Here is an 11218-nt window from a genome sequence, read left to right on the forward strand (position 1 = left end):
ATTAGAAGGTGAGAAGTGAGAAATACTTAAGTATTTTAGCAACACAAAGATGCGGAAGATTTCATAAGCCCAGCAACTTTGTTAAGTAACTTTTACCTTTTTATGAAGATATACTAAAATGAGCTAATAAGAGATCTAAAGAGATTGACTACTGACAAAAATTCTTTAATCAGCTGCATTGTGGAATGTTTAGTTTGCATGATTGGTATAAGGATATGGGCACAGTAGGAACAGTTCATCAACAGTCCACATAGTGGATAAAACACACACAGCTTAAAAACACTATCACTTGAAGTCCTATCTGCAACTGAACAACAACTTATGTTTTCTTCAGCAACACAGTACTTCAAATTAAAATCTATGGCTGTGCTTCCATCATTGTCTGTTGACTACTATGTCCAACAACCCAGGGATTTAACAGGGTAGACAAGGAGCTCCCCAAGAATGAAAGCAAGCTGTAACATTTTAATTCAGAAAAGAGAGGCAACGATAAGCAATAGGGAAAACTTTATTATGGAACAAGACAAAAGGAACAGCTATTCTCCCAAGCAAGGCTTTACAACTTTTTGTAGCAAAGTTCAATAGCCAGTGAGTAGAGCGGTAGAACTAAGCAAAGTTCTATCAAGTGGTTGTCTCCTACAAAATTGCTTCCAATCCTTATAAATAACTGCAAAACCAACAACTAGAAAACTTTCAATGATCTTCCAAAATCCAGTGAAAAATATTTTTAATTAAAATCATTCCCAAACACTTAAAGTTCATGTTAGGAATCATACATTTATCTCACCTACCTGGCACTCCTGCACTGCAATTTCATTACCAGCCTATACCAAAACTAGCAGGGTTACAGTTTTAGTATTATCTTGCAAGTACAACAAGCAGCTAATCAGCAGAGCTATCACTAAATTTCTGGCAGTGATGAAGAGTTGCTGTTCTGTAAGTTACATTTTAACTTCTTTTGGTTCCATGTCTCTTATTCCAAGAGCTAAAAAGCGCACTTAGTGGGTATTGAAAAAAAAAGTTAATTTAGGGCACCTGTAGGCTAAACTACGTAATTTATGTGAGGAACATACCACAGTTTGATAGCATTACCCTGTGGGCAATGATAGCAACCAAAGAGTGCACCTTCCTGTTAATGAGACAGTACATCTTCACATGATGTCTTACATGAGAAAACCCACTTTAAGAGCGTATGCTATCAGCCAAGAGTATAACTCAGAAAATAGAACTAGTTTCAGTGTAAATAAAATTACCCTAGGTGGGAACTGGCTGACTGGCAAGCACAGAACAGCCTACAGGAAGTTCACACGGCATCAAAATGCACGTCAAAGAATACAAATTTCACACTGTTTTTCAACAGAATGAGAAGCAGTCTCCATTCAGTGAAATCACATTAACAAAATGATTAGCAAGTCCAAATCCCTTTTTACAGTTTCAATTACACAATTGTCTTGTTGGTTGTCCAAATATTTTGTTAATACTGTTTCCATGCACCTAACTGGAAATTAAGACTTGAAAGGATCTGAGCAGTCTATCATGGAATAGGCAGGAGGAACAGCAAAAAACAAGGAGCAAACTTTCGAGCCATCTGTTCAGTAATTAAAAAAAAAGCAGATTTCCATTTCACAAACACTCCTCTAATATTTTCCATTAGAGTACAAATGCAATCCCTGGCATTTCTCTACTCTTAAGAGCAAGTGGTCCCTAAGAAAACCTCTTCCAAATAATTTACACTTGAGTGCTTTGATTTCTATTAACCTGCCCAGTCTCAAGCACACAGAGCTTTCTTGACATCAAGGGATCTTCTAAACAACCAAATAAGCTCTTTCCCTAGATATTTCCCTCTCTAACTTCGATAAAAAGGGATGAATACACCACACTTGGTACTCAGTATGACTCACTGATTCTAGGTCTTAAGCTGGGCAATGGGGTCAAGGACCTAACAGCTATTTTAACATTGCCACCCCTGTAGTTGCATCACCAAGTTTTCCAAGCAACACGGGCAGCATCCTACTTGAGCAAGAAGTCACTTTACTAGATTTCTCATAATGTTTAGGGAAGACCCTCTGTACCCTGAACCAAAATGGTTCCAATGGTTCATATAGTGGAAAAGCTGATAAAGCTTTAGACGCTTTTCAAACCCTGGAGCTTTGGGAATTTTACTGTGATAAGCAGAGTAAAAAGAACTGCTGAAACCACCAAACATCCCTGCTATTGCAAGCTCATACTCTGAATGGCCATAGAAGGAAGCTGGATCAAAGATAATTGGACCAGAATCATCCTCTGCAACATTTCCTCCCCAGAGATCTCCATGCAGGAGAGCAGGAACAATTTCTACATCACAGAACAGACTGGGTATCTTCAGCTGCAGGGGAAGAAAAGCAAGGCATATCAGTAATAAATTTGTGAATGATTATAGGGTTTTATCCACATACATGCAAAGGTTGCCAAGCATGAATTCAACTTTCTTAAGAATCAGTTTAAAAAATTAAGTTGGAACACCATAGGACCTGATGAACAGAGACACTGATAAAAATCAAGAGAATTTCTATTTTTACACAAAAGCTGGCGACTAGTCATTGAATTGTTCAGGTGTTTTTTCAGCATTAAAAATTTCAAAATTTAAAACCACATTCAGCATTGTAGCATTTATCAGATTTAAAAAAATAATATTAAGCAAACTCACTTTGTCATCATTAGAAGGCTCAGAACATTCCTGACAAGCTTGAAAAGTTTTCTACAAAACAACATCCAAACACCTAATACTGCAATCACTTCATCAGAGACCCTAAAGAGAAGCCCTAAAGAGAACTCACAGAACAGCACTCGTATATATACATTTCTTGTCACAAATGTTTTTGAGGGGAAGAGAAATGTGAACTTGATCTAGAATTTCCCAGACAGTAAGGCCAAATGGTATTTGGCACACATTCATTTTAGAGTATAGGGTGACTTGCAAAAGCCAGTGAAACTTAGACTAAAAGGCATTTTAATCTCTGAAAGCTGGAGTCTATGAGTGTCTTACCAATAGTACTGAGGCATAACAAACAGGGACTTTATGATAAAATCTAAGCAATTGAGAGAACTTTTACCTGAAGTCGTGCCCAAAGTTCTCTTGCTTCCCTGTCTCCTGAATTCTTTTCAATCATATCCATCTGGGGCTGGATTCTTTGCCTGGCAAAGAAAGTCACCCAGTCAGCCTGCCAGTCATTCACCTGAAGGAAGAGGAACGCAGATGTTGGTTCTACATCGCATAAAAGACAGTTCTTTTTTTTTCAAATATAACTTTGGAGGAATATACAACCTTTATGCTGAAAACACCCTGAATAGTAAATGTTACAAATTTAATAAAAAGTATCTTAAAATATGGAAAAAATATTTTATTGCTCAGTGAAAACTACAAAAAAAACCAGAAAGATATGGATGTCTAATGCATTTGTAAGTGGTGTCCAAGGTACAACTTTCTTTTGCAGGCTAAACAATGTTTTTTATAATGTCATAGGTATAAATGAATATCTATTACAATATTTTTGGCCTTCTGTGCATTACTCAAGGCAAAATAAGATAAAAGTCTATCACTCTCATGAAGTTCAACCTACCTGTGGAAGATAGCCACAGCAGGTAACTGTATGAAAGCCAAATTGATCCACAAACTGGACTTCCATTTGCCCTTGCCCTTTACCTTGCAAACCAAAGACAAAAATCCAACACCAATGACAAGATTCTAACCGTCTAAATTACAAATGGACCTTAAAAACTACACAATGATGGGTACAAAGCTTTTCCTACTGAGATTTAAAAAAAATTGCATGTTAATATACTTTTTGTTACAATGGTTGCTGCTATCGGTTAACTTTAGAGCTCAATTAAATTAACTACATTATAAATTCATCATCATATTTTGAGGTAGTATATCTGCTCTAATATCCTGTCCTTGTAGAAGCCACAATTCAGGATTCCAAAAATCCAAACAGAATACTCATTTTGCTTACATAAGTTCAAAATAAAACAAACAGTAGGGGAAAAAGAAACAACAAACCTATCCCCATTCAACCTGGGTGTTTCTTCCACAAACATTCTTAGGACATCTTTAGTGGAAGAAGAAAACGTATTGTGAAATAGCAGAAGCTAATTTAACTGTTTTGTAGATTATTAACTAGGTTAAATTCATAAACAGCTGTGTACTGTACCAACTGTGCTCTCTTCTTTCTTCAGCTTCTCTCCAAGTTGCTGATTATGAAGGTGGAGATCAGCAAGTTGTGTTCCAAGCTTTGATGAATGCCTAGAAACAAGAAGTATCCTTAGCAAAGACAAGACTCAGACTCTTCTTTTTATCTGTCACTCATTCTACCTTCTTCTCTCCAAAAGGCCTATGAGATCAAAGAGTATGATGACCTTCATTTTTCTTTTTAATTTTTAAATAAAAGTTTGCCCTCTACACGGTTGAGAAAAGTCCTGCTGTAATCACAAACAACTCTCACAGCCAATTGCCTCCCATATGAATGACACTATGCTACTAGTCCTGTCTCTCACCTCTCACATCTCTCCCTAGTTCTAAAGGCACTGTCATTTAAGGCAAAGTAATTTCTCCATTTTCTTCTCATTAACACAGTCTTGACACACAAAAAAAAATCCCTCTCCCCCCCAAGACAGACATGACAGGCAACATTTCTGACAAAAGCAGCAATGATACTGCTGTGTTTTACCTGTTTAAGCCTCTCATTTCCAAATGTTCCATCACAAACAGAGTAGTGACACCAGGCAGGTCTATAACTTTGATAGGTTTAGGCACTTTTATTGTCCCTGTTTTCAGGATGGCTTCTAGACTTGCCATTTCTCCCTCAAACATTCTTCTAGCCTGCCAAATATTAAAGGAAAGCATTAATCTCTATTAACACCAGTCACAGGTAAAGAAGATTATTTCATAAAACCAATCAAGGCTGTAAACATTAAATAAAAACAAGGAATAAGTAGCTTAATACACGTACAAGACAGAGGTAGATCCAAACAACCCCATCTGACAATCCATTTAGAATCAGAGTTTTCACTTCATAAAGTGATCCCATTGAAGGGACTTAATTTCTGCCATGCCCTATAAACACAAAAGCAATTTTGTCTGTTTGTAATTGAAGGAATTCAACTCACACATATGAAACATAAGCAGTATCTCACTAATTGATCATGAAGAAGAAATGACTAGAAAGATACATTTCTGCAACTATTATCCAGTTTGAGTAACATTTATTCCCTTGAGTTGCTCCACTGACATCAGTGGCATTCATCACATGAAGAAATACTGCTCTAGAAAAGTTACACGGAGTTGCAGAAGACATATGGGAAATTGGTAATATTTGCTGAAAGTAAAAGCAATGAAACATAATGAATAAACCAGAAACAGAATATAAGCCCTAATACATGTACTAATACACAAAATACAGTGAGAGGACTGTTTACAATAGACATCGACTTAAAATTCCACAACCTAAAATAGATCAAGAATGAAATCCTGCTGCAATATCTTTGTTTGGAGGAAATCTGTAAACACTGCAACTCTATCTACATCATCATAACAGGTTAAAGTCAGGTGTTAACTTTAATAGTTTAAAAATATAGCATTTTCTAGAGGATTTTGTTTTTTAAAAGAAACTGCTGACATATACCCACTGCTGCACACACTGCACAGCATTACAACAGCTTGGCAAAGTTTGCTTTCATCAGCATTTGGAATCCACAGACACGAGCAAGATAATAAAAAAAAAACAATTACTGAATAGAAAATCTTTCCAGACCTTTTTCCATGGTCCTATCTTGCAATTAATTGCACTGAATACCTAAACGTGCACTGAACAAAAGCCTCGGGCTGTGTTTCAATTCAAAGTGCTTTCAGCCTCACACAGAGCAGCACAGCCTGTCAGTATTTTGCTGCATTGCCACCTCAGAGCATTTATCTTCGGTTCAGTTCCCTGATATAATCGAAGAGCATCAACAAATTTAGAAGCACCTATAGGTGCAACCAAACTTTAAAAAATATTTTTTGTTATTAAATGCAAATAGAAGTTCTTTGGTTAGTCCAATAAACTGTTCACTTGGCTGCCACAAGCACAGAATACCTTTAAAGTAAATTCCATGCTGTTATTTTTCAACAAGCACACCATACACGTATGCTGTACTGTGTCATCTCTGTCAAATGCAGATGGTTAATTCCTACAGCAGCTGGTACTGGATATTGAAAGGACAAAGCAGAAAGCCTTGGACAACTGTGGAATACATCTACTTTGAAAAGCTCCTTACTGAAGGAAATGAGTGGTTCTGCTAGAACAAATTAATATGCATACCCTCACTCAGTAATTCTGTACCTCCGCTGTGGACACTTCCATAGTGCGTGCAGCTGCAGTGGTGCTAGCATTACTCCTGCCCTACATCCCAGACCAGCAGCAGTGGGCGCAAGCTGGCAAACGAAGCAGATCTCCAACCTCAGCAGCAGGCCACCTCCTGGACTCCAGCTGCTTATCCGCTATCGCCTGTGGCCAGCCGGCCAACCTCCCCCCTCACAAAGAGGCCCAGTCCAGCCAAGCCCGCCGCCCACCTCCAAGGAGCGGCCGCTCTCACAGGAGCCCGCGCAACCCCCGCGCCGAACCAGGGGCCCGCCACACGCACCCCACCCTCAAAACCCTCCCCACCTCCGGCTTAGAGTTGCTCTTCACATACACCCGGCCGCCGTCCGTCTCATAGCTCTGGCCCTGGCTGATACAACCGCCCCCCAAGTGCCCGGTAGCGCGGAGCACCGAGGTGCCCAGCTCCCGCCTCAGCGCCTCCTCCATGCCGCCTGCCGCGGCCAGCGCCGAACTGAGCATGCGCGGAGCGGCTGCGCCTGCGCGGTGTGATTGGGGGGGTGGCGGGTGGGGCCGGCAAGATGGCGGTGTTGCGTGAGGTGAGGGGTGATGGTTGGGCGGGGTGGTGGGTGCTGCTGCGTGTAGCTGACAGGAGGGCGCTGGCTAAAGGCGGGCGCCTCGCTGTGACTTCTGAGGGGTGATGGGCCTTTGTTTTTTGTGTTAGCTTCTCTGCAGTCCGTTAGTGTTGGACATGGGCCAGTGTCGGACTGAAATGAATCAGTAAATCCCTTTTCTTCTCATTAGGACTTGTTACCTATTGGGGTGACCTTGGTGAGCTTCGGTTACCTTGTAGGTAACTTTGTTAAATATTTAGTCAACTTTATGGAAAAGACAAGTTTCCAAGTGTAGAAGCTGGAATAGTTCCTGCTGATCTTTTTTATTCAGGTCTCTGTTAGTCTGAGATTGATATTTTGATTCCTTAAATGCCTGTGGGCTCACTGGTTGCAATGGAGGAACTGATGTTCCTTCTTCCCACAGATTTTCCTACCTTTCACTTTCAAGCTTTCCCGTATGTCCTTAATTTTATTATTTATTTTTTTTGAAGCTGCACCTTCTTTATGGAGAATACTGATGTGTTAGGGTTTGACGGGATGTCTGGATCTGTAGCAGTCCAGACAGAACTACCTTGAATGTTTTTGCTTTGCTGATACATTTCTTTCTTCTTTTACAGTACCTACAGAGATCATCTGTGTGCTGCATTTGTACCAAATCCAAACCTTGTGAGCTATATTACCCTTATGACATTCACTGTACCATAATTGTTTCTGCGCACGATTTATTTACTCTCTTGGAAAGCACACAGTGTGTGAAGATACCGTCAGGAGCAAATGAGCCTCACGTTTTGTGCACGAGAAATGTGACATCTCTGTTTTGTCAGATTTACTGCATGTACCAAGATGATTCACGTGGCAGGTTTGCAGTGTAATTGGTGCTTTTTAGAAGTACAATTCATTGTCAGTCTAAATAATTACAGATTGACACACTATAGCTTCAGCTTGGGCCTTTAGCCACTCCAAATACATCAAAAGCATGCAAAGTTTTGCTTGCAGAAGGTTGGTAGTATTGCCTTTTTGTGCAGCTGAGCAGTAATTCACTTAACAGTTGGCTGCAAAAGGCATTACCATTTGTGGATGTGACAATGATAGGCTAAAGCCCTGTGTCTTAATCAGAACCAGGGATAACGTAGTACCACAACAGTATGGAAATAGAAATAGAATATGTTTTTGCATTTCTGAATTCATTTTCATTCCTGAATTTTCATTTTTGACGTATATTGGCTTTCCTGAGTTGTTGTAAAAAGTATCCTTAAACCTGCATTGCAAAGGTCGGGTTCAGATAACTGCTGTGGTTGTTGAATGACTGAGATGATGCTGAAGGAAACCTAGTTCTCCATTTGAAGTTTAAGCAGGTAATAAGGAAAAGGATTCTACAAGCTTTATTTCAGCTTTCTTATTCAGAGAATAAAAGAGTAATGTTTCTCAAGAGGACTTGCTCTTTACTTTTGTAGTTTTTAAAGAATCATGAGATTTGGAAGGATTTAAAGTGACCATCACCTATTTTATTATTATTATTATTATTGTAAATAAATGAGATGGCTGCAATTGTTTTGAATTTTCTGTTGTTGTTTGCTTGTTTGTTTTCTTTTAGGTTTCTTATTTTGACAAAGCGTTTAACTCTACTAATCATAAATTCTAATTGTTTCCTAATGGAATTAAAGTAGAATTTAATGTGTGTGTGATTCAGTCTTCAAATACTAAGTTGTAGATTTTCCAAACTGTCAGTAAATAGTCACTAAAGGACAACATAAGGAGCAGAAAGTGATTGCACTTAATTCCATAGAATTTAATTGGATTGTAGTGCTTTCTGATTACATCTGATCAGATAGGATGTAACAGAAGTTTGGCCAAAACTGTAATGTTAAACTCATTACATGGTGGACATAATCTGGGGGAGGAACTGGCAGCATGCTTTGCAAATTAGAGATTAAGCATTCTGGAAGAAACTCAGCAAGACCAGAAGACACAGCACTCCTAAAGGCACCGCGGGGCACCTGTTTGCAGGAGGCACTGGCTCTCAACTCCTGCAGGTGCTGGAGAACTAGGATTTGGGAGCTGATCCCTCACAGATAACCTTTGTAGTGCAGGTTCTAGCTTCAAGCTCTTAGTGAGCCAGCTGCATGCTGCCTTTGGCCTCTGTTCCATACATTACTGTCCCCATTTGAAATAAATCACTGAGTCAGACTGCAAATGTACTTACCAAGGATTATAAAGCAGCCCTTAGCCCTGTACTGAAATTGTTCGTGCAGTGCAGGTCAGTATACCACAAAAGGTACCACAAAAGGCATGTAGCAGTGTGGGTTGACTTTGCAATAATCCTTTCTTGCCTGACTCCACTCTTCCCCCCCCCCCCCCCCCCCCCCCCATATCATTCATTCCTATTTGAGTATTTTGAAAAGCTTGCAGTAGGCTGTTGAACCCACTCACTTTCCCCTGCACTGTTGGGGTTCACCAGCAATATTTATCTTGTTCTGGTTCCTGCAAGATTGTAGTAGTTAACTTTCTGTTTAAAATAGTATTCCTTTCTGTGGAGGAGAAGATAACTGGCATGCTGGGCTGCAAATTATTTGGTGAGTCATCAGTTAATACACGTCTTGAATAGAAAAGCACTGCAGCTGCTAATTGCTGTTTACTCCTTGACATTATGTACAAGAAAAGAAAAGGTAATTGGTATGTGCAGCCTTTTATTAGGTGGTTTATATATACAAGTGGCAAATATGCATAGGGGCTTTTCAGGCTCTACTTCTGTGAATGTATAAGTAATATGCTGTGGGCTCTTTCTGTCTTTTTTCCTCTCCCACATCCACAGATAAGCCGCGGGGGTGGATCAGGAAGGATGTAGGACTTTCCATCAGAGAAAGAGATGATTTATAAGGCAGTCATTGGCGTTCGTTGCTAGAGCTCATTTTTTTTCTCTCTGAACATAATTTGCCCTGAGAGAGAAATAAAATAAAATTCCTCAAGTCATCTGTGTGAGCACATAAGTGGAAAGGAGCTGAGAAGTTTCATGATCAAAATAAGACTGACCTTAAAGGTGGAATTTTGCTATCGTTCTGATTATGCACAAACACTGAAATCCGTGCTTTCATTTGTGTTTATTTGCAGAGCCAATGCCTCCATGGGTTCATTTTCAGAAGTTTCTGAAGTCATTTCATGGGTGTGATTTGGGGTGCAATCTGAGTGAAAGTGAGAGAAATGCCAAAGGGTTTGTTTTTATGTGCCACAGAAACAGGAATCAGAGAGGCTTCTGTTCTGTTTTTGTTGCTGTTTTTCCCCAGGGATGAGTATTTAGGCTTCGTCTCCCTCTGTTTTTGATGCAGCCTTTGCCATATTGCCAGTGTGTTTGATTGCTCTCACATTTCTGCCTTTTCAACAACCTGAGGAAGAACGGTCTTAACACATAGCTGCCACTTCAGGTGTTTGAGAGTTTGTTGGGTTTTTTTTTTGCTTCTTTATTAATCCTGACAAAGATGTTATTTGCAATTGCGACTCAGGCTTAGCCTACTTCTATATGGCACAGTAAAAGAGCTCTTTATGTATCACTATTTATTTAAATCGTACTTGGTGCTGCCCCTGAACAGGCTGTCTTGGTGCTGCAAAGTGGATTACCAAATGCATTTTCTTCTCTATCATTCATCCAGGTGATGGGTTAAAGATCTGTGGGCGTATTCGAGTTTCCTGTATAAAGTACAGCCATGAGCTGCCCTCAGAACAGACCTGGGCTTGGCACAGATTGGTTCTAAACATGATTAGATTTAAATGCGAGATAAGGGGAGCTTGTTGGGAAATGGAAACATTTCAGAACTCTGCTGTTTGTGGCATCAGAACAGGTCCTTGAAAAGCATTAATTCTTTCATTTGTAACATTGACGAGTGATAAGCTTCATATTAAAAACAAAGTTTAATTTACAAGTTCAGGATTATGTGAATGCTTGGTTGTTCTGTTTCTTTTTTTCTCTTCAGTGAACTTTGGGTAAAATTAAACGCAATTTCAGTAAAACAAGATATAATGATTAGTTTGTAGTTCATTTTTTTTTTTCTTACAGCTTCTCAAAGCACTCCACTGAGAGCTGTGGTTTAAATCCCACGACACTCCTTTGTATTAGCCGTGGCAAATAGCTGCGGGAAGCTGAGGCAGAAAGAATGGGAGTGAGCTGGCTGAGTTCATAAAGGAAATCTCTGCTGGAAGTGGGATTGGAGCACAGTTTCCTGATGCCCAGGGCTGTACTCCATAGCAGGAATACAAAGGACTGCTCTGCCTGCATTTAGC

General features: G+C 39.7%; 1 protein-coding gene across 4 annotated transcripts; it reads right to left on the reverse strand.

The window, feature by feature from the left end:
* Window positions 1-490: 490 nt before the first annotated feature.
* On the reverse strand, window positions 491-6843 carry FN3KRP (fructosamine 3 kinase related protein). 4 transcript variants are annotated; one of them, XM_015295139.4, is made up of 6 exons: window positions 6709-6843; window positions 4707-4858; window positions 4191-4282; window positions 3600-3682; window positions 3093-3215; window positions 491-2365 (listed from the first exon to the last, which is right to left on the reverse strand). In XM_015295139.4, exons 2-6 carry the CDS (start codon window positions 4847-4849, stop codon window positions 2027-2029), a joined length of 780 nt encoding a protein of 259 aa, XP_015150625.1. In that variant the 5' UTR covers window positions 4850-4858; window positions 6709-6843; the 3' UTR covers window positions 491-2026. The 4 variants fall into 4 exon arrangements, with proteins under 4 accessions (XP_015150625.1, NP_001108110.1, XP_024997352.1 ...); NM_001114638.2 differs by having other exon boundaries at window positions 6681-6843; XM_025141584.3 differs by having other exon boundaries at window positions 6336-6762.
* Between the last annotated feature and the right edge of the window lie 4375 nt (window positions 6844-11218).

This window comes from Gallus gallus, chromosome 18 (assembly GCF_016699485.2).
Source record: "Gallus gallus isolate bGalGal1 chromosome 18, bGalGal1.mat.broiler.GRCg7b, whole genome shotgun sequence".
Lineage (NCBI taxonomy): Eukaryota > Metazoa > Chordata > Aves > Galliformes > Phasianidae > Gallus > Gallus gallus.